General features: G+C 31.5%; 2 protein-coding genes across 4 annotated transcripts in view; both read left to right on the top strand.

The window, feature by feature from the left end:
* The window catches only part of LOC124356067 (longitudinals lacking protein, isoforms A/B/D/L-like), a 288,880-nt gene that overhangs the window by 70,142 nt on the left and 193,970 nt on the right, over nucleotides 1-24,768 (top strand). For 2 of the 3 annotated variants that reach the window (XM_046807234.1, XM_046807235.1), the window contains exon 3: nucleotides 4,376-4,438. In XM_046807234.1, the coding sequence (XP_046663190.1) occupies nucleotides 4,376-4,438 (63 nt within the window). Of the gene's footprint in view, nucleotides 1-4,375; nucleotides 4,439-22,368; nucleotides 24,661-24,768 lie in introns of those variants that run through there. The other variant, XM_046807233.1, reaches the window with a different exon arrangement.
* Nucleotides 7,793-12,922, top strand: LOC124356068. The gene is made up of 2 exons (XM_046807236.1): nucleotides 7,793-9,636; nucleotides 11,943-12,922. The coding sequence occupies exons 1-2, from the start codon at nucleotides 9,448-9,450 to the stop codon at nucleotides 12,249-12,251; spliced, it is 498 nt and encodes a 165-aa protein (XP_046663192.1). The 5' UTR covers nucleotides 7,793-9,447; the 3' UTR covers nucleotides 12,252-12,922.

Consider the following 24,768-nt stretch of genomic DNA (forward strand, 5'->3'; position numbering starts at 1 on the left):
GTTAATGTGGTTTTTCATTATTGCTAGCTTCATTCTTGTTTGGCTTGGTGTGTAAGGATAGAGTGAGCTCAAGAAATTGAATTCTTGCCTCCAGTTCAGTATTACAAGTTTCCAGGTTATCTTTTACAAGCTGAAAATTGGTTGATATTAGACTCCTTTTCTTCCCTTAACGATTTTACTGTATCTCTCAGGGTGTCTATTTCTTTCTTAATTTTTCAGTAATGTCTGTTTGCATTTTTATCATTATTTCATTGGTTTTTGTTGCCTTATGATAATCCTCTTCAGTTTTCTTAAAAGAGGAATGGTCAAGCTTACTTTTGTTAATGGCATCTTGAAGGTCTTTTTATCTTCCTTTCATGCATGTTTTGGTCTTTTTCTGATTGTTCCTCAACATCTTTTAGCATTTGTTCTTTATCATTAATTTTTCCTAAGAAGATAGGCTTTTTCTATACTATGGTCATTTTTTCACTACAAAGTAGCTGAGTAAGGGTTTCTACTTGGTCTTCTGCAGCTTTTAGTTTATCTTCTAAACCTGAATTCTTATGGCTAAGGTCAAAAATCTGTTGTTTCAATTTATTATTCTCAAAAAAGCAATAAATTTCCTGCTTCTGCAGCAAGAGTAAGGGATGTTTCCAGATCCTGGGTTTTCATTTGAGGTTAGGTTTAGAATTTTTTCCTCGAGTTCTTGTTCACTGCATTCATAAATTACTTTAGAATGTTTGGAGGATGAACCAGATTTTTGGTCTGTTAGCAATGCCCTATTTGCTTCGTCTAGTGCCTTTTGGAGGTCAGGTTTTAAAATTTGAATGTTTGGAATTTCATTTTTAAGAAAGTCATAAAATGGATAAATTTCTTTTTCACTACAGACAGCTGTTTGATGAGTGCCATAGAAAACTATGTGAAATCTCAATCGAGTTTTTAGTTTTTCTATTTTGTCTATAAATGCAGGCCAGGCTGGATGACCTCTTAATTTGACAAAGACTGTATCTTTTAGTGCATACATAGTTTCTTGTCAGAAATGCCAAGGCAGATAACAATAGACAATACAAAGTGCAAAGAAAGATCAAATTGTCACAGTTTTTTCTACGCCTGTATACAATACTGCCTTGAGAATGTGCTACTGTTTAATACTTGCACAGCTGTATCAGTATTGCATATGTGAAAATGCAGGGCAATGAATACGTTGTGTTGTTTCACTGAGTGACGACTACGGACGAACAGCTCAGCTACAGAGGTGTCATGCCAATGACCTTACTGCCGAAGTGTCAGCTATTTCTACAGTATGGCAGTGGCATACGTGTGTATGATTACTTGCAAGTGCTTTTATTATTTTATCTTTAATGTTGTCAATACTTCATTTATTAAGTTGCAAGTAACTCAAAAATGAAGTGTTTTTTTTTTAAAGAGTAAAATATGTTAATATGGCAGTTTGGAAGCGATTAGTATGTTTAATATGGCAGTTGGAATGCCAGCTTAGTGAGTGACAGTGCTTAATTTTTTTAATTTGAGTTCTTTAAAGATTGAGTGAGTATATTATAAAGTCTTATTGCTAGTTGAACTCACGGTCTCCATGTTTAACTTGAGGTGAGCATTTTGTTATTTCTAATAATCTTTTTCCTAGCTAAAAACTCACTTTTCACTTAACTCACTAGCTCCTGATATTTACTTGGCAGCCATGTTGGAAGTCCCTCCCTTCATTATGTCTTCATTTTTTCTAAGATACAACAAGCATTGCATTATATACAGACAAGGTAGAGTGAGAATCCTGAGCTGTACAAAAATATCCCTACAGTGATCAAGCCTACCAGCTCCAGCAATGATACGGATAGCCTTTTTCTGTAGTATAAATACCTCTTCGGCATGGGAGGCTCCACCCCATACAACAAGACCATAGGTAATATGTGATTGGAAAATACCAAAATAGGCAGTGCGGATCCCGTTCTGGTCCAATTCACCACATAAGCGTTTTAAGGCATAAATGCTTCTGCTAAGTTTAATTTTGAGACCAATTATGTGTTGATGCCAACATAATGTTGGATCAAGGGTTAAGCCCAAAAAAGTTGGATTTTCTGTGTGTTGTTCTGGTTTTTCTTTAAGGCCAAAAAAGGTTGTCACTGTTTTATTTGTATTTAATACCAATTCATTAGCAGTCAACCAATTTTGAATGAGATTTTGATTTGATTTAGCATGTGCCAATGCTAGACTGCTACTAGGTTGTTTATTCATGATTGTAGTGTCATCAGCATAGAGGACGACATCCGCAGGTACACATTCACTTAAATCATTGATCATAATAATGAAAAGTATGGGGCCAAGCACTGACCCTTGCGGGACACCACAATTTACATCTAGGCTGCTTGATTCCTTGTTGTTGCTTACTACATATTGTTTGCGATTTTTCAGGTAACTTTGGAAAATTTTTAAGGCAGAGCCTTCAATTTTATAGTGCTGAAGTTTATTTACTAAAAGCTCGTGAGACACACAGTCAAAGGCCTTGCTGAGGTCACAAAAGGTGACCGCAGCAATTTCCTTTTCTTCAAAGCAGCCTAGAATTTGTTCCACCAATTTTATTAAGGCATTGGCTGTAGAAAGTCCTTTTCTAAAACCAAATTGTGAACTACAGATTAACTTGTTAAACTCCATGTAATGCATAAGCTGTTTGCTGATTATAATTTCTATTACCTTAGATAAGACAGGAACAATTGCAATAGGTCTAAAGTTGTTAAGTTGATCTTTTTTACCCTTTTTAAAAACAGGAATCACCTTAGTAACCTTTATACAATTTATACACAATAAAAAGCTGTATAAACATAACAAATTTTTGTAAAGGACATGTTGTTCAGAATGCAGTGTAGTTAATTAAATTAAAGTTTTGACACAAATTAATGATATAACATGAGAAAATGTAGAGGGCCTGTGTGAATACCCTTGGTGGTCTATCATGACCAACGGCTAAGCCTCGTATAGCCAGGCCCTTGGCGGTAAATAAAACCACCAAGGGTCTGGGGCCTGGGAGTGTGATTTTGGCACTTTTATAAATTTTTAAAATATTCTCAAGTTGACATTAAGTAACTCTCTTGCGTATTTGAAAAATTTTGAGATTTTTTTGCAATATTTATGTATTTATGGTCAGTATTATTTAAATGAAGAGCGTATTTTGAATTTGATTATGTTATTAAGGCTCTTAGTGTTTATAAAAATAATTGTGCAGGATGGGCCGGTTTGGCTAATAAATGTGAGTGGCATTATTCAGGGCTATATACGCTGTCCACTAGCTGTGTGCAAAACTGTATGCAGATGATTCTCAGTTACACTTGTCCTATGGGCCAGGCATTATAACAGAATCTATATAGGGTTACAAGTCTATTTCCAGAGACTGCAAAAATTAAATTTGTGCAGATTTGTACTTTCCATATTTAAATACTGCTTCCCTGTGTATGGCAATAGTATTTTTTAGGGAGGACAGATGTTGTGTGTAGAGATTACAAAACTCAGCCATTTGTTTTATATTTAGTTTGAAAAGGTTCGGCCATTTGTCTCTGTACCAGGAAATGGTTAATATGCTGCCTGTTGAAGATGTCTGCAAGAGATTGACGTTCTGTGAATTCGACTACTTTACAATAGACTCTCTTTTCGTAACGAGGTGTCTCAGTGCAGGACTCACCAAGGGGGGAGGAAGAGTTTTTCATATTTTGTCTCCACACTGTACAACGGGCTCCCCGATGACCTTCAAACACTTATGCAGAATAATTAAAATTAAACTTAAAAAAGTGCTACACTGAATTCTTAATTATGTTGAGGTAATTATTATTTTACTTGGTTAAGTGGCAATAGTATTTCTGAGAAACTGATGTATCAGAGAACCACTATCGAATAAAGGCATGTTGATTGATTGACATTATCTTTGACATAACTTGCATTTTTAATTTGCATATTTCACTTTTGTTGAATTTTGAACTTGGTGTACTGGATTACATATATTTTGTATTGTTAGGTCGAGATAATTAAAAGTTTTGAATGCAAACTGCGATCCTTAATTAAATAATGATGTAGGCCAGACGTAGGTGATTTTATGAGAAAGGGATTATTAAATCTATGTATGTTGTTTTCTGTAAATTTGAAAATTATGTATTTAGCTGACATTTTTATGGTCAAATCGTAGTTTATTGCATTATTTTTTTTCAATTTCATTAATAAAATTTAAATTAGAATAGATTTAATTTAATATTTTTTAACAGATTATTTGTTTTACTTTTCCTCGAATAACTTCAGAAAAATACTTAAAAAGCAGGGAAAATGCTCTCTTAATAGAGATATCATCCAGTTAACAGTAGATGGGTTAAATAATAGTTTGTTTGTGTTTGGCGTGTTGCAGGATCGCCATGGATTCTGTCTGCTGACAGCACGGGGGATGAGATGCAGCTGACTGCTGGGCAAGGTAGGACCTTGCGACTCTCTAGGCTAGGGGACACAATGTACACTGTACCTACCCTTCCTTCCCTGCCCTTCAGCAGAGTAGACAAACAAGGCAATCTCTCTAGTTCTCAACATATTAGCCTCAGTGATTTAAAACAAATCAGGTGTACTGCAAGTACTAAATTATGACCAGGATTACAACGCTTTAAACATTCTTTTAAATTCGGAACAGAAAGTTATAAATCTGAGAGAAATGACCGTCATGGATAACGATCTAACAAATCTGGGACTCAGCCTTAAAAGTTGGGGCTGTCGTGGAAAAATCAATGGGCAATCGTCTTAAGTTAAAAGTTTGAAAACTGTTTCATACAGTTGATAATTTATAATTTTTGTTTTCTTAAACATTGGTGTAAATCGTGTACATTTTTTATTATACTCAAATATGAGTTCAGTCACGATTTTTTCTTCTGTGATTTTAGTTATTTTAACTCTTACAGTGTAATTTAACGTTATGTTTGAATGTGCTAATAATTAAATCTTCCCAAAAATATTCATCTCCTTTTAATTTATGTCCCCTTTAATTATTTTTCTGTCACCCCGTTGTATACATGTGTGTAGGTAGACACTATTCTTGTTGGTCACTGACAGTAAATCATCAGAAATCATAATCACAGAGGTTCCATCTCAAATAATAATTATAAAGGGGACTACTGTTGTGATAATCCTTAAAATTAGACTATTTATAAAGGAATAAATTCTTCTTTTCTAAACTAGTTTACAATAAACAAACTCTTATTATAAAATGTAAATAATAATTTCAAGATCTTATTCATTACATATTATAATTGGAAATTAAAGGCATTCTATCATTAAATTGAATTAAAAAGGAAATTATTTTGTTTTTCAAATAGTCTGAAAAAGAAGCTTTATTTAGTTTTAAAAATATTCCATATAGAGCCATGTTCCAATGCAGTAAAATTAATCTGATACATTTTTACTTGTGTTATGGTAATTAATTTTATTTGTTTATTCAAGAAAATTTCCTTAGTCAATTGCTTGGACATGCTTAATTTAAATTTAATTTTGTAAGTAAAGATTATCGTATTTAAATTTTGTTAGGGTGCATTAATATTGTTTCTATCTCATGAAAATGGTATTAATTATTAAATTATAAAACTAATTTCTTATTGTTAAGGAGTACAGTTATTATGCATATGCAAAATGTTTGTTGTTTATTTTAAACTGGAGAGATTGCCTTTGATGAAAGGTTAGTTAGTTAAGTGGTTAAGACATATTGTGCAGAAGAGTGTCTAAAGTGATTTGTGCAGTGATTCAAGTGAAGTTAGCAGCAAGTGATTACAGTGATATAGTGGAAAAAGTGGCCCCTGTTCTCATTGCTTCCTGTCCTTCAAGTCCTCCCACTGTGTACAGTGTATCATTGTTGTCTCGTGTACATCTCTGTACCATTTGACGTTATTGAGTTTTGCACAAAGTTCTTGCATGTACATTGTCTGTTCTCTTACAGGGTTTTAGGCACAATACACACGTTATTGATGTAAACAATGGTCTGTAGGTCAGATAGTAAATTGATTTTGGTTTCCAACAGTATTAACGATTGTAACAGTCATTTACTTTACCTCATTTTATTTATAGAAATATCTCAACTTAATAATTTATTGTGCATTGTTTTATGATATTGATTACAGGTAAACATATTTTCTTTCGTTCTTTAAAGAGAAATGAGTTTCTATCAGCCAAGGCTGTTTATTTCAGCTCCTGAAGTAAATTTAAAAAAATAATCTGTATTTTTTGTTAAGAAATTTGTTGCAGATTTCATATAAAACATTTTTTAATAACATTTAATTAGATATATTTGAAAAAAATTTTCCTTTGACTTGCTTTATGAAAACCACCATTTTACAAACTATTATAATGTTGGGCAAGGCTTAAACGTTCCTGAAATGGTTTTCAAGTATAAAATTGTTGAACTGATACTATATATTACTACAAACTATTATAATGTTGGGCAAGGCTTAAACGTTCCTGAAATGGTTTTCAAGTATGAAATTGTTGAACTGATACTATATATTACTACAAACTATTATAATGTTGGGCAAGGCTTAAACGTTCCTGAAATGGTTTCAAGTATAAAATTGTTGAACTGATACTATATATTACTAAAATGATTACTATTATGTTAGTCTATTCACCAAGCATCAGAATTCTAGTAAGCAGTGGTTCATGTTTCTTCCACATTATTATACTAGTCGTTGACCAATAACTTTTGTCATATTTAAACTATTTAGGCTAGTGTTTTTGTGGACATTATTTCAAATAATTAGGGCTATTTGGAGTTTTGTCAACTTTTAACAGATTTTGATGCCTAAGGTAAGTGGAATTTTATTTTACATTTTAATATAGTCCTTGTGCAAAGCTCAATTAATATTTTACGAGGGTTGAAATACAAGGAGCATGTTACAACTAGTGTACAAACTAAGTGGTTCAATACACAGATACAATTTTATCCAGTCCAAACGTCAGGTGGTATTGAGAGTGTACTCAAGTGAAATGTTGCCTTCATTACAGAATTTTACTTCAGACGTATTCCACATTTTTATATAATGTTCAGTTATTTGCCGCAGTTAATATTACATGTTGGTGTAAATGTAAAAAATATGATTTGGTAGATTTTGAAAATGTTTGTCTGAAGGCAACATGGATATTGTGATAAGTTGATTTCTTAGCGTGATAAGAATGATAAAACACGAAATTATTGAATTCTTGTATTTCATGGCCGAGATAACCGTGTATTAGACCTTATTAAATGAAGTTTTAGCCAAGAAAATTACAAAATTATTCTGAAATAACATTAAATGTATTTTAAAAAGATTTCAGAAAACGAACAGTGATATTAAAAATTTAATCTGAGGGCACCGAAAATAAAAATTTAATCCGGGACACCAAAAATAAAAATTTAATCCGGGATCACTGTGAATTAAAATTTAATCCGGGGGTACCGCAAATAACTGTAACTAAACAGTTTTGGAACTGTTATTATTTGACTAATCCAGCATTGATGAGATTCAGTGTTTACTAGTTATTTTGTTTAAAAACGTTAATATATCATTGAATAATATGCCAAGAGGATATAAATTGAAGACATGTAAACAGCCTTTACAAATAAAGTAAGTATATTTTTATATATAGTTAATAAGTAGTTTTTATTTATGTCTTAGCTATAGCTATATTTATTAAACACTTTATTTAATGTAGCCATTTAAGTAAAAGTTAATTTTATGTTAAGGTAGATTGACAAATATAACTTTTATTTGGATAATGAAATATTTAGACTAAATATTATTAATTTATGAGGTGATTGATTATATTTAAATATAGTTGCTTTGTGTTATTTATATTTTTATGAATACAAGGATACACGTACAATTATGGTTTTAACTAATTAGTATTAAAATTTATTAGTGTTATTAGGCAAATAATGCTAGGTTGTCTATAATAATTATTATTAATAAAATTAAATAAAAAACAAGGTAAGTGCATTAGTATGTAATGTAATATAGTTGAGTAGAATTCATGATTCAGTAGAATATCTGAAATTCTGTTTAAAAAATATGTCTATTTTACAAATAATAATAAGTCTGTGTGAATTGAATGGGAAAGGTCTTTATTTTATGTAGCCAAAGATAAAGATATGACTTTGAGTATGTTTTCTTAGTTCATAGTGTACTAAACATTAAGAATTACACTGTACATGTACATGAATCATACGTATGCTGTTAGCCAAGGGCAAGGTTATTACAATTCAGATATTACTGCTAATGATGTGTTTTGCATGAATGAAAGTTAACTTTTCTATGAAGAATTGTTCCTAAAAAATTGTGTGCTATTTTTTTTTATCCTCCATGAAATTTGAATAGACTTGTTGGTTAAGTAGCTGCATCTCTTATCTAGAGATAATTACAATCCAATAATTTTCACCATCAACGAGAATCGTGTCTTCCAACTTGTTCTGAACTTGAAACATTTGATGCCTCACATAATTATCTCTGTCTGCACCATAAATTTAAAAAAATCGTCATATGTTTGATAATTTCAACCCACAAAAAGAACCTCAATTATCTGGTTTCCGTGCTATAGAAAGTACCATAAAATGTTGAATAAGTGCTCATCATCGTCCTCATGAGTTTAGCTGAATGTGCCCAGCAAGCAGTATCAATCCATGCTCTTATAATGGTTTTAGTCAACTTTTTTAATAAATCAATTATTTTGTTTGTGGATGATTCTTCAGGTTTAGGGGAACCTTAATTCATTATACTAGAATGTACAGTTTTCCCTTCTCCTAACTTTAAATGATTAAATCACAACATATTTTAGTAAGCATCATTTTAAAGCTTCCACAAAACTTTAAGGTTTAGGGAAACTAAACCCAATTTGGACCATTTGTTTCTTATGTGTGCAAAAATATTTTATTTTTAAGGAATACAAATTCTTTATATTATCACTTTAAATTGTATTAGGATAATCTTAGTAGAGTACCATGTCATATTTGTTCAGTTTGAGCCGAACTTGGAACTCAATTTTAAATTGGCCATAAATTACCATTAAAAAAGATTTTGAACAAAGTATTAAAATTTAATACTGTGAAAAGACCAACTAAAAATTGAACATGACTCAGAACAGTTGTCTGGTTACTTTAAAATATGTTTAATAGGGGTTTAATAGAAATTAAATAAATAAACAAATACAAAAATAATGTTAAAAGTATAGATTCCTGATTGCTACAAGTAAACACGTGGTCTGATGAATTTGGCAATGATTTCTATATAAAATTATCATATATGAGTTTTGAGGATTTTTTTACTTAAAACAATTTCATTTTAAGGCTCTCTGAGTTTACAAACATTAAATATGCACTGTATCTATGCGAGCGTACGTATTGAAGTTCCTGATAAACTTAAATCCTCATAACCCAAATACTGTTTTACTATAACCCACTGTCCTCTACAGATCTATATGACTTTGACCCGACCCTCATTGTCTTCCTTCCTCATAACACCTTTCACAGTGTGCCGCCGAGTTGATCCACCCTGCATTCCACAACCTCTGTGTTTCACCTGCTCACAGTCGCCATCTCCCTTGTCGAGTGGCCGAGTCACATCGCAGAATCTCGAGTTCAGTGGTGATTCTGTAATACGTTGGAAGGTGAGTGTTGGCGATAAAGGTAAGTGGAAATACAAACAAACGACTTTATTTATTACCGGTACCGCAATTTTAGAGAGTTTTAGTATTATTTAATTTGTTTACATTTATGTTGTGTCAACTTACAAGTTTTGATGCAAATGTTTCAGAATAATACAAATTTTTATTGTTTATGGTTTGAAATTGACAGTTCAAGAAAATAACTATTTTTATAGCCCTTTTATTTCTATTATAACTTTTATTTGCTTTTAAATTTAGTAATTTGCTTATGAATATCGATTATATTTCAGTTACAAGAATATTTTTTATATGTCAGCATTTAAGACAGCAACATGATCGGTGCCGTAAAGAGATGTATAAGTGATGTATAATTTTAGGTTCAGGCCATCTAAAATTATACATGACGATTTTTATATGACTTTTGTAGAAAACTAGATTGTTGGTTATATTAAAGTTTACCATTATGTTGTTTCATTGTTGCAGTATCATAATTTAGTATAATGTTGAAATTGTAAACAAAAATGTAGTTTTTTTTTACTAATTACTGATTTTCAATCCATTATTAAGGTATCTAAATCTCTCAATTAATTCAATGTGTTTTCAGATTTGTTTAAAGAAAAAAGTTCCTTTTTTCAATAGTACATGGTATTTTTGTGGACCTCAGTTTGTATTTAAATAAAAATTATGACACAATTAATTTCAATAAAAATTTGTCTGTGGAATGTAGTTGTTATGACAGTTCGATATTTGCATCAGCCAATAGAATAAATAATTTAAAATCCAACAGCTCATCTGTAAGTTTATAAACAAGTACCTGTTAACTATTCCAGAAGTGTGTTCCTAATCTATAATCAAGATTTAAGAAATAAAGCATATCAAGAATGAGGATTCATTAGCTTAAAAAGTTGAACTTCAGAGACCAAAATATGGTAGTACTTTTCATTTTGTAAATATCATGAATTGTTTATATTGTTTAGTATTTTTATATAATTGTAGAATGATGACTGACTAGTAAGGACTACGCAAAAATGTGGGAATATTATAGAAAATGTACATTTATGTGCGTGCCTCTTTATGTTTCACATTAGGTTTAGTGAATGGTGATTATCAAAAAGTAACAAAACCAATTTATTACATTATAATTTGAACATTTTTTATAAATGACTTAACAAAAATAAAAAACCCTCAACATTTTTTTATTATTTATTTGCACTATGTATATTGAGAATAAAGTGTATCCATCATCAAGCACACGTAGAGTAAAAATTAACAAAGTAAAATAAAAACAAATAATCAAACTATAATAACATAGGTTACTTGTTAAAGTTTTTATTTCTATTTATCATAACCACTTCTGTGCATGATGATATCTACACTACTTGATAAATGGTCATTATTGATTATTTTATTATATATCAATAGGGGTTGTAAAAGGGTTCTGAGCTGAAAAGTTAATGGAAAACAGGTTGTAAATTAACCACTGATTTTTCGTCTTTATTATTGGCTTAATGTAATTGCTAATTGGATGAAGTGAAATACCACACTCCACCTAAAATTTGTTCTGTATGCAAGAAATATGTTAACTTTTACACACTTCTTTAGAGTAAAAATTAAAAAAACTATTTATAATTTGTACCGCATGTAATTTGTTTTCTTTTTCTGATTGGTATTTTTCACAAAATGAAATTTACAAATTATTTTTTAAATAAGATAATTAATTTTAGTATTAAAAAGGTGTAATATTAAGTGGACTTTTAACTTTTTCAAATTTTAATATACCTATCTAAATTGATAGGCATCCTTTTATGAAAACATTTCTTTAAATTTAAGTGACATTTAAATAATTGAACTGTCTTTAAGTTAGATGTGTAGAAGTGTGCTAGATATCATTATTAGCAGCAGTTAATATAAAATGTATCAACATCCGAACAGTTTTTATGTTGGTTTTTAATATTGTTTTATATAGGAGAACACAGTGAAAATATTTTTTTCTTTTTCAAAATATTATTAGTGTTCTTTTATTGAATTTTGCATACGTTTAGTCATCCTTTGGGTTAACAAAGATAAGGCAGAGGTCAAAAGGTTTTGGTTTTGACAAATTCATTTTTTACTGTCGAGGTTGCTTGTAAAATAGTTAAAAAAGTATTATGGCTTCCTCCAAAGCATTAATAGTCATTACAGTTTCTTCAGGGGATAAAAAGAGTTCTCAGTAAGAATACCTGTGTATCTCTCAGAGAGGGACAGTTGGCTCATATACACTCTTATACTTGATGTTGTCCCAATCAGCTGATCATGTTACTCTGTTGTAGAAAAGCCATTCAGGTGCGATGGTTGTGGACGCAGCTACGCAGTGTTGTACTGCTTGCAAAGACACCAGCGCTATGAGTGCGCGGCTACCGCTACAGCCCAGCGTCAGTTCACGTGTCACCTGTGCAGCCGCAGGTTCAACCGAGCAGACATCCTCAGAGTGCATATCAACCGGCACAGCAGCCGCCTACAGAGCTAGGTCAGACGTACTGATCCCGGTGGCATACACTCAACTGTTATTTGTATTTAAATCTATGAAGAAAAATTTGTTTTTTGTAATTGTTTATTGTACGTTTTCTCAGGAAGGATAAAAAGGGAAGGTACATTTTCTGACGTATATTTTGTATAAGAATACAAATGTACAATTTTTTTTCAAAACCTATAATTGATGATTAAAAGGATGACATAAATGTTATGGACATTTGTCAACGTTTAGTTATCAAAAGTAACTAAAAGCTTTTGTGTTTCAATAATTTTTCTGAAACAACAATGGCATATGTCAATAAAAATATGCCAATTTATTTTTTTTTCTCAGTAGCATATTAAATCATAAGTTTGTTTTTTTGCGAAATTCCGAGATTTAATACCTCATATGACATTCTGAAGTGATATGACTCTTTGTTGTAACGTTGTATTTATAAAAAATGTTCGGTTATTTTTTTTTTGTGAATTAAAGTTGTACTAAATTTACTTTGTTGAAAATTAAAACATGTTTATTTTTGTAGAAATGTGTAGGTGTATTATGTGATATCCTGTTATTTCCATTAAAATGCCTTATTAATGTTTTGTTTACCATCTCATTCCAATAAAATATGTCATAGTTAGGAATATTGTATTTTTATTTGTGTTTATAAATACAATGATTTGGACCTATACATTTTTGGTCAGTTTTATTTGAATAAATCAGTCTGCCTTTACATAAATGTGCATAATATTTATTTTTATATACTGTATATATAATAAATAAACTATTTTGATATTTTAAAGCTTTATTTTTTAACCTTTAATCCATTATTGATTTTAAGTTTACTGGAGACATTTTTAGCAAGTATTAAATAACATACAATTTTACTTTTTCAACTACTATTGGTTATATTATTTAAAACTATTAATGCAGAAAACAAAGGAATAAACAAACCTTTAAAGATGTTATCAAAGTGAGATTTCTTTGTCTTTTGATATCTATAAAGATGTTGAGATTAAAATAAAACAGAGTTATTACTTAGTTGTACTGTAAATGAAATGGTTAATTACACTGAAATAGGTTTTAGCCTCTATTTCACTTGATGCGGTAACCTAAACAGAACAACAGTGTGGCTTGACCTCAGGAGGTAGTCTAAGGAGAGATTTGTGCTGTAGTTGCAGTAGTTTTAGTAGGACATGATGTGATGTACTCAGAATGGTGAATTTTTGACTTGTTCAAGGGCTTACAGAAGAAATGCCACGTCGCAACGCACACATTGTAATATCCTCTCTCACACATTGAGGCCGTCAATTGTCTTTCTTCGGATTGTCTTGAGTGTCCCGAGTAGAATCCGTAGAACATCTGCCATGTCATATATGTTACTCATATACATACTTCACAATAAAATTTCTTTATTTATACTCAAATTACAAGAAAATAAACTAGATAAACATAGTTTTTCAGTGCATTCATGTAGTCTGCAAGGGAAGTCCGTGACGGACATGAACTAACATTAAAGGACATTTCTTTCCACTCTTATTTCCACTATAAAATATAAACCATTAACTAGATATTGTTAAAACCATTTATAGTGCATTAAATAATTCATTGGAATGTAAGAAGTATTAGGAATAAATTCTATATGTTAGAGGCAAAATTAAAAACTATTACAAAAGAAATTAACATTATTATATTTACCGAAGTTTGGATAAAGAGTGAAGAGACTCCATTTTATCACCTACCAGGCTATAAAATGTATAGTAAATGTAATGACGAGTGTGCAGCAGGAGGTGTTATCGTTTACATAGATAATAAGTTAAGTGCTAAGTTTATTGACTGCAATATGACCACTGCTGACTGTGTCATTGTGGACATTAAAATAAGTAACATTCCATTTTCAATAGCCGCTATTTATCGACTGCACGAATACACACAACAAGATTTTTTAGTTGAATTAGAAGATAAATTAAAACTCTTAAAAGTAAACTCTGTAGTAATAGGAGATTTTAATATAAATATATATTATCAGATAAGCCAGACCCACAAAAATACATATATGTTATGAGCAACAACTGTTTTATACCCATGATAAAACAAATTACGAGAATAGGTCATAACTTGCAGTCATGTCTTGATTACATATTTATTAGACACAAATCTGTAAAAATGTTTGAAATAGCTATTTTTCAGTTAGGAATATCAGATCATTTTTTATTAGCCCTAAGTTTCGTATATGATAAAAATACGTCACACGTAAATAGGGAAGCACTAATAAATAAAAGTAAAACTTTTGTGAATTATAACAACGTAAGTAATGATATTCTTAGGAGTAACTGGGCGGATGTATATAATAGTATTAATGTTTATATATATTTGAGGATGAGTGCCAAGTTTCTCCACTTGCAATACGTCCACCACACTGACATTGCAGTAGTACTTGTCCACATGAGCACTTGCTTTACATATTACCCAATTTTTCTTCATAATATGTTACACAACACAAGTTTCCATTTTGTCACATAAATAATTAACTCAGAAGAACATTATGGCTATGACTACTCATATACTGCTTCAGGTCCTCCTGATATCAGATTTAAGTGTTGAAAGTTTTTATGTGATTTTAAAGACATGTATAGAAAATAATACGTATGTAATGGAAGTACCGAATAATTTAGCTAGGGCCAAAATGAAAAGTCCGTGGATGAACAAACACATTTTATATGCAGTTAAGAAAAGGAACAGTTTATATAAAGCCACATTGAATAGGCCTTACGATATTAATCTTAAAAGATATTACAAAAATTACCTTGAAAGGTTAAAACAAAAAATAGATTTAACTAAGAATTCGTATTATACTAACTTGTTAAATAAATACAGTGGTAATAGTAAAGAGCAATGGAAAATTATAAATCAAATTACAGGAAATAGGAGTAAAGGCGAGTTGGGTCAAATAGAACTAGACAGCGGCATTGTAATTGATAATCCAACTCTTATCAGTATGGAAGTAAACAAATATTTCGCCAGTACAGCTAATCAGCTGACAGCTAACCTTCCCAGTGCCGGCGCTTGGGTCAGCAGCGATACAACCTCAACTCTATAGAACTGACCAGGAAGAAATCCTGGATATAATTAAACATTTTAAAAACAAGAAATCACGGTCTGGATACTAAAGCAAATCAGTCATAGTATTGCACCGGTACTTGAGCATATTTTTAATTTAAGTTTTAAGTCAGGCCATTTCCAAACTTATTTTAAAAACAAGAAATCACGGTCTGGATACTAAAGCAAATCAGTCATAGTATTGCACCGGTACTTGAGCATATTTTTAATTTAAGTTTTAAGTCAGGCCATTTCCCAACTTATTTTAAAAACAAGAAATCACGGTCTGGATACTAAACAAATCAGTCATAGTATTGCACCGGTACTTGAGCATATTTTTAATTTAAGTTTTAAGTCAGGCCATTTCCCAACTTATTTTAAAAACAAGAAATCACGGTCTGGATACTAAACAAATCAGTCATAGTATTGCACCGGTACTTGAGCATATTTTTAATTTAAGTTTTAAGTCAGGCCATTTCCCAACTTATTTTAAAAACAAGAAATCACGGTCTGGATACTAAAACAAATCAGTCATAGTATTGCACCGGTACTTGAGCATATTTTTAATTTAAGTTTTTAAGTCAGGCCATTTCCCAACTTATTTTAAAAAACAAGAAATCACGGTCTGGATACTAAAGCAAATCAGTCCATAGTATTGCACCGGTACTTGAGCATATTTTTAATTTAAGTTTTAAGTCAGCGCCATTTCCCAACTTATTTTAAAAACAAAGAAATCACGGTCTGGATACTAAAACAAATCAGTCATAGTATTGCACCGGTACTTGAGCATATTTTTTAATTTAAGTTTTTAAGTCAGGCCATTTCCCAACTTATTTTAAAAACAAGGAAATCACGGTCTGGATACTAAACAAATCAGTCATAGTATTGCACCGGTACTTGAGCATATTTTTAATTTAAGTTTTAAGTCAGGCCATTTCCCAACTTATTTTAAATAACAAGAAATCACGGTCTGGATACTAAACAAATCAGTCATAGTATTGCACCGGTACTTGAGCATATTTTTAATTTAAGTTTTAAGTCAGGCCATTTCCCAACTTATTTTTAAAAACAAGAAATCACGGTCTGGATACTAAAGCAAATCAGTCATAGTTTTGCACCGGTACTTGAGCATATTTTTAATTTAAGTTTTAAGTCAGGCCATTTCCCAACTTATTTTAAAAACAAGAAATCACGGTCTGGATACTAAACAAATCATCATAGTATTGCACCGGTACTTGAGCATATTTATAATTTAAGTTTTTAAGTCAGGCCATTTCCCAACTTATTTTAAAAACAAGAAATCACGGTCTGGATACTAAAGCAAATCAGTCATAGTATTGCACCGGTACTGAGCATATTTTTAATTTAAGTTTTAAGTCAGGCCATTTCCCAACTTATTTTAAAAACAAGAAATCACGGTCTGGATACCTAAAGCAAATCAGTCATAGTATTGCACCGGTACTTGAGCATATTTTTAATTTAAGTTTTAAGTCAGGCCATTTCCCAAACTTATTTTAAAAACAAGAAATCACGGTCTGGATACTAAAGCAAATCAGTCATAGTATTGCACCGGTACTTGGCATATTTTTTAATTTAGTTTTAAGTCAGGCATTTCCAACTTATTTTAAAAACAAGAAATCACGGTCTGGATACTAAAGCAAATCAGTCATAGTATTGCACCGGTACTTGAGCATATTTTTAATTTAAGTTTTTAAGTCAGGCCATTTCCCAACTTATTTTAAAAACAAGAAATCACGGTCTGGATACTAAACAAATCAGTCATCAGTATTGCACCGGTACTTGAGCATATTTTTAATTTAAGTTTTAAGTCAGGCCATTTCCCAACTTATTTTAAAAACAAGAAAATCACGGTCTGGATACTAAACAAATCAGTCATAGTATTGCACCGGTACTTGAGCATATTTTTAATTTAAGTTTTAAGTCAGGCCATTTCCCAACTTATTTTAAAAACAAGAAATCACGGTCTGGATACTAAAGCAAATCCGTCATAGTATTGCACCGGTACTTGAGCATATTTTTAATTTTAAGTTTTAAGTCAGGCCATTTCCCAACTTATTTTAAAAACAAGAAATCACGGTCTGGGATACTAAAGCAAAAAATCAGTCATAGTATTGCACCGGTACTTGAGCATATTTTTAATTTAAGTTTTAAGTCAGGCCATTTCCCAAACTTATTTTAAAAACAAGAAATCACGGTCTGGATACTAAAGCAAATCAGTCATAGTATTGCACCGGTACTTGAGCATATTTTTTAATTTAAGTTTTAAGTCAGGCCATTTCCCAACTTATTTTAAAAACAAGAAATCACGGTCTGGATACTAAACAAATCAGTCATAGTATTGCACCGGTACTTGAGCATATTTTTAATTTAAGTTTTAAGTCAGGCCATTTCCCAACTTATTTTAAAAACAAGAAATCACGGTCTGGATACTAAACAAATCAGTCATAGTATTGCACCGGTACTTGAGCATATTTTTAATTTAAGTTTTAAGTCAGGCCATTTCCCAACTTATTTTAAAAACAAGAAATCACGGTCTGGATACTAAACAAATCAGTCATAGTATTGCACCGGTACTTGAGCATATTTTTAATTTAAGTTTTAAGTCAGGCCATTTCCCAACTTATTTTAAAAACAAGAAATCACGGTCTGGATACTAAACAAATCAGTCATAGTATTGCACCGGTACTTGAGCATATTTTTAATTTAAGTTTTAAGTCAGGCCATTTCCCAACTTATTTTAAAAACAAGAAATCACGGTCTGGATACTAAACAAATCAGTCATAGTATTGCACCGGTACTTGAGCATATTTTTAATTTAAGTTTTAAGTCAGGCCATTTCCCAACTTATTTTAAAAACAAGAAATCACGGTCTGGATACTAAAGCAAATCAGTCATAGTATTGCACCGGTACTTGAGCATATTTTTAATTTAAGTTTTAAGTCAGGCCATTTCCCAACTTATTTTAAAAACAAGAAATCACGGTCTGGATACTAAAGCAAATCAGTCATAGTATTGCACCGGTACTTGAGCATATTTTTAATTTAAGTTTTAAGTCAGGCCATTTCCCAACTTATTTTAAAAACAAGAAATCACGGTCTGGATACTAAACAAATCAGTCATAGTATTGCACCGGTACTTGAGCATATTTTTAATTTAAGTTTTAAGTCAGGCCATTTCCCAACTTATTTTAAAAACAAGAAATCACGGTCTGGATACTAAACAAATCAGTCATAGTATTGCACCGGTACTTGAGCATATTTTTAATTTAAGTTTTAAGTCAGGCCATTTCCCAACTTATTTTAAAAACAAGAAATCACGGTCTGGATACTAAACAAATCAGTCATAGTATTGCACCGGTACTTGAGCATATTTTTAATTTAAGTTTTAAGTCAGGCCATTTCCCAACTTATTTTAAAAACAAGAAATCACGGTCTGGATACTAAACAAATCAGTCATAGTATTGCACCGGTACTTGAGCATATTTTTAATTTAAGTTTTAAGTCAGGCCATTTCCCAACTTATTTTAAAAACAAGAAATCACGGTCTGGATACTAAAGCAAATCCGTCATAGTATTGCACCGGTACTTGAGCATATTTTTAATTTAAGTTTTAAGTCAGGCCATTTCCCAACTTATTTTAAAAACAAGAAATCACGGTCTGGATACTAAAGCAAATCAGTCATAGTATTGCACCGGTACTTGAGCATATTTTTAATTTAAGTTTTAAGTCAGGCCATTTCCCAACTTATTTTAAAAACAAGAAATCACGGTCTGGATACTAAACAAATCAGTCATAGTATTGCACCGGTACTTGAGCATATTTTTAATTTAAGTTTTAAGTCAGGCCATTTCCCAACTTATTTTAAAAAGAGTACTGTGGTTCCTTTAGTGAAGAAGCCTAATTCAATAAAATTAGACAACTTGAGACCTATTAGCCTTCTACCGATAAATTCTAAAATATTAGAGAAAATTATGAAAAAATGGCTTCTTAGTTTCCTAAACAGTAAACACTTTTTTAACGAAAACCAGTTTGGGTTCACGAAGGGAAAATCAACGGAAGATGCACTTTCAGTTTTCGTAGAATGTTTATATAATAACATCAATTTTGACGAAAAGGCATCTGCATTATTTATCGATTATAATAAGGCATTTGACCTGGTGGACCAAACTATTTTACTTTCTAAATTAGAACATGCTGGAATAAGAGGAGTGGCGCACAGCTGGTTTAATACATACCTTTCAAACAGAGAACAAATTGTAAAAATTAAAGACTGTTATAGTAATCCAGAAATAGTTGAAAAAGGTGTGCCACAGGGCTCTGTGCTCTCGAGCACATTATTCTTGATTTATATTAATGATTTGCTGAAAACCATTCAAAGGGCAAATTTATGCTTTTGCCCATGATTTAGTTCTATTATATGTTAATGAAAGCGAAGAGGAGATATGGCAATGTATAATACAAGACTTAAACATTTTGAAGTTATGGTGTGTTCAAAATAAAATGATTGTAAATGTATCTTAAACTAAAGTAGTTAATTTTAATTTAAGAGATTTTAAGTTTATTAATGATATAACTTTTCATGATTTTGATTGTAATTAAACAAACATATGTAGATGCGAGAAAATTGAGACAGTTAAGCATTTTAAATACCGAGGAGTATTTTTAGATAGTATATTGTCATGGGTAAAAACATATTGAATATATACAAAATTCTTTAAAGTGTCAAATTAGGAAATTTTATTATATAAGGAATAAATTTAACGCAATCTATTACGGACTTTATATTTTGCTCTTATACATTCTAGGTTGCAATATGGTACTCACTGCTGGGGAGAAGCTTTTAAAAATTCAATAGGAAAACTTAGAGGAACTCAAAACCAATTTTTGCGTATAATTTTATATAAAAACAAGAGAGAATCATCTTTTCCTCTTTATCGAAGGCTGAATATTTTACCACTCCAACATTTATTTATTTATAAAGTATTACACATTTTTTCAAAAGAAGCAGAAACAATAGAACAGAACATTTATATAAGCATACGTACATGACGCGGAACGTAAAAAACAAAGCAATTTTAAAACCAAAAGTTAAAAAATCTTTTTTTAAAAAAATCGTTTGTTTTTTAGGCCCAAAGTGTTTTAATATGTTACCAATTGATATAAAAAATTGTAAATCTAATAAAACATTTAAAGCTCACATGAAAAAATGGCTGATGAACTCTGAGGAAACCAAACAATTAACAGATATAATTGAATAAAACATTTCTGAATGTATATGTGAGTGCTGAAAAGGTTGTATATAGAGTATAGGGAAAATTTAGGTTTCATGGGTTAAAATAAAATAAATAAACTACGAAAGTAGCAGTATTTGATAAGTGTGTATAATTAATTGTTCTAGTAATTATGCGCTAGTAATTAAAAGCGTTTTGGTTGCTTAATTTTATATTAATAAGAAGCGTTTAAGATTGTCCACCTTAGTTTGTAAACAAATAAAGTGATAACACTACAGAGGCCGAATGCCAATTCTCAGTGTCATAAAAGTAGTGACTGATAATTGATTGCCGGCCATCGAAACTGTGTAGGATGGTCGAGTATACTCCTACCATTATATGATGCATGAAGTGCAATATTGCAGAAGGAATAAAGAATTTTCGTTTCATTTCATTTCATAGTATATTTAAGATTTAAAAAGTTAGAAATAAGAAAATTTCAAGATAATGGAGTATGAGGTGATGTGGGGTGCAAGTGAGTTTAGTCCTTTGTGCTTCAGACAATGATTTTATCATTATATGTTGTGATAATATTATAGAAAATATTTTATGTCATGGTAATAAATATAGTATAAATGACATTTTTTTCTTTATATTTTGTTTTTGATAATGAAAGGATAACATTTTTTCAGTGATAACAAATTGAATTACAAACACACTACGTTTTGAGATCTTGAATGTGATCTCTTGCTCATATAGATACTAACCTAACTCATCATTACAATCTAGGTTAGAATGTAGTGTTATTGATTCTTCATGTCAATATTAACAATGGTAAATGTAAAAAAAATCAAATTACCTTCATAATGCTTAGTTATTTATAGTATATAGTACATTATATTAATTTAAAAATGATTTTAACAAGAAACTAAGATAAACATAGTATAGTGAATGTAAAGTAAATAGTTTCCTATTTTACCTGGCAAAGTTACGACTAAGAAGCCCTCTCTTACACTTAACCTGGGGACCAACGACTTGTGACAGTAGATGTGTCAGATTCTTAGTAAAGGAATAACATTACACTTCTGTATTTTTAAATTTCTGCAAGGGAAGCTATGTTTTCATTTTAAAAAAAAATAAATTTATCAGGAGTTACCCTGATTTTTTATATTTACATACTAAAAAAAAAACAATAAACTATTTTTTTAAAAACAAGAAAAACTTTTTTAAATTTAAATCAGAGTGGCTGTTGTACTCATTAATTTTAGATTGTATTTATTAATAACCTATTATGTTATATATAGCGGTCAAGATATGGTTAACCGGTAGTGAAGGGTTAATCTACTCTACTATAGTTAGTCAAGTATTATTGTAGTGTACAGAGGAAGGCAGGAAATGCGTTGGTTGTACAGCCTCTACATTTTCTTGTTAGGGAATAACGTTCGTGCTCAAGGTATCAGGTGCCAATGTTTTTACTCCTGTAAAATTCTATGTCAATCTACAGACGTACATAACATTATCATCTGGCACTGGTAATTAAATTTGCTGCTGTAATCCAAATTTTCTGTTATAAGTACTAAATTAAATTTTCCATGAAAAAACAGAGGCTTCTCAAAACATTTGTGTTGGATACGGTATGTATTTTATTGAACATTTCTCAATATAATAGTAATTGTTAGTTGTCCTTGCGCCACTTGTGTAAGCCAAATTTTACAAATTAAATTTTCAAGGATGTGTAGGAATATTAAATTAGCCTTATTTGTCTCAAAACTTGTTTGGCATAAAAATTATTACTTTTGGTCATAAATATGAGATACTTGTCCGAGTAAAGAAAATAACTATCCCAAAAGGAAAGTGCTGTCTCTTGAGGACGTCTTGATGTTGGATATCAGTAACGCAATTGTAATTCTGCAGGTTCATCCAAGGAAACTCCTAGAGTGGTAGAAGCCAGAGTCAATTTGGATACAACCACCTTCCAGCAGAAAGAGGTGACAGTGACAGCCAGTGGTCCATCACTAACTGAGGGAACAATGAACATTATATTGGCAGAAAACTCTGAATTGAACAATAAGAAAACTGACCAGTCAGCAAATTGTTGTAAAAATCAGAATAAACCTTGCTCTGATGAGGCTGGAAAGCTAGTAGCAGCAGCAATATACAATCAGCAAGAAATTAAAGAAGAACTCATAATTCCAGATATTTTGGAAGAAAATTCATCCTCACAAGCGAAGGCTTATGATAAAGAAGTTGAAAAGAGAATACAAGACTTTCTTTCAGATCGTATATGGGCTGACCATGATAACCCAGCAGAAGATCCTTTGTCGATCTTGGACACTAGGAATGTTGAAGGACCTGGAGAATCTGGAAGTGAGGGTGTCATGGCTGATGGAAACAGATCTAAAGTCAACTCCTCGAAAGAATCAGCTCTGTCAGTTGACACTATAGACGGAAAAACTACTAAAGCTAACACAAGTAAAGAACTTACAACACGATTCTCAACCATTACAGTTGTAGATATAGATCAAAGAATGATTGATCCAGCAAAGCAATTGCAAACAAAAGATCATTCTTCCTCAATGGAGTCATTTGAAAGTGTTCAAACTAGGCAGTCGAAAAGGATACAAGATATGAAAAGTAAGCTGAGTACAAGTGAAGATTTTGAACATGTCAGAATGGTATCGAGAAACAAAGATCTGAAATCCAGAGAAGATCTTGATAATCTAAGGCAGGCAATAAGAAAGCAAGACTTGAAAAGTATGGGAATAATAAGTAAGGAAGCACCCATTAATGTCCTGCCTCAATCAAGAAATCAAGATCTTTTATTAAGAAAGAGAGGCCCTGGTACTAAAGAATTTGTAATGAGTAAGCACAGGATGATTAATAACAGACTCGTAATCAGACAGCAAGAATCCAATATTGCAGATTTTTTTAACCGTCAGGTAACAAAGTACAGGAGAATTTTACCAAGTACAAAAGAAGCAAATAATACAAACGTTGTGGAAATACCTGAAACAAATCAAGACCAGGAAGATGCTGAAGGGAAAGATGACGTGAACCAAAAAGGTTCTTCGAATCAAGCCATAAATCAAACGGGGGTCAAAAACCAGACAGTTCCACAACAGATCCCGACCGGTCAGTACATTTCATTTGGAACTCCTATGCAACCGAGCAGTTCAATACAGAATGTCAGCATCCCGATGCAACAACAGTTCTCCATGTCTTCTCCACAGGGCCAGACCAACTTGAATCAGTCTTTAAAAAGCGTGTCGATGCAGAGACCTTCTACTGCCCAAGGGAACCAGTTACATCTGATCCAACCGCAATTTGCATTCTCTACACCACAGATCAGAGCCACATCGGTTACCAATCACGGAGGCAATATCCAACCTCTGACGAGGATAGTGCAACCACAGCAGCCTATTAACAGCCAGAATCTTGTCATAAACCAGTCGGCACCACCGTTTGCGGTGTCACAACCGGTGTTTGTCACCTCGGGAATGGTGGCAGACACCACCTCACAGTTTGTTCCATCGTCAGTCTTGTCCACGTCTGGTACATCGAATCCGGTGTTTTATCTGAAAACAGACCAAGGATTGGTCAGGATGCCTTGATATATGAACCCCCGATAATAAACAGGAATCGAGGAAGCACGGTTGGTAAACAATCCTAGGTTTAAAGTTTTACTATATACCTTTATCAAACCATTAAATACAGTGTGTAAGTCAAGTGAAATACATTTTTTTATAGAGAGAACTATGTTGTTTTTATAAGTTTTTAGTAATGAATTTTGACATATTATGTTTACAATAATACACAAGCTTTGGTTGTATAGTTTTCTGTATTAAAAAAAAAAACTCATATAAAAGTAATTTATGTAACTAAATGATTTTTTCAAGGAATAATATACGATTGAAGAACTTTGAAGCATGTACAGAGTGTGTCTGTTCATCTGCACAGCGTGTCACTGGGAGCGAGTTATTTTTATAAATGAACTACAGATTATCTTTTCCATCAAGTTTAATTACATGGTGTTTTAAATCAGGAGAGTTTTGTTAGAGCTGTGGAAATTTGAAATATAACTTTTAATACTAGTGTATAGTGTTTTACTCCACACAAATGATGCTATATATTTTATGTGTTTTAAATTGATGTTTTGTTGAAAGCGGGAAGACCAGACCACAATATTAAATAAAAATGCATATAGTAGTTTTGGAATTCTTATTAAACCACCTTTAAATGTTAGTACCTTAGATAGCCATAACATTCATGTCATTGAACTTAACAGTCTTGTTACAAACCAAGAGCAGATTTGAC

The sequence above is a fragment of the Homalodisca vitripennis genome, chromosome 2 (genome assembly GCF_021130785.1).
Source record: "Homalodisca vitripennis isolate AUS2020 chromosome 2, UT_GWSS_2.1, whole genome shotgun sequence".
NCBI classification, from domain to species: Eukaryota; Metazoa; Arthropoda; class Insecta; order Hemiptera; family Cicadellidae; genus Homalodisca; species Homalodisca vitripennis.

Excerpts from the sequence above, each read along its gene's own strand:
- LOC124356068 (XM_046807236.1), top strand. The coding sequence starts at position 9,448 with ATGACTTTGACCCGACCCTCATTGTCTTCCTTCCTCATAACACCTTTC. Across the intron at positions 9,637-11,942 it reads ATTCTGTAATACGTTGGAAG|AAAAGCCATTCAGGTGCGAT; the intron begins GTGAGTGTTGGC and ends ACTCTGTTGTAG.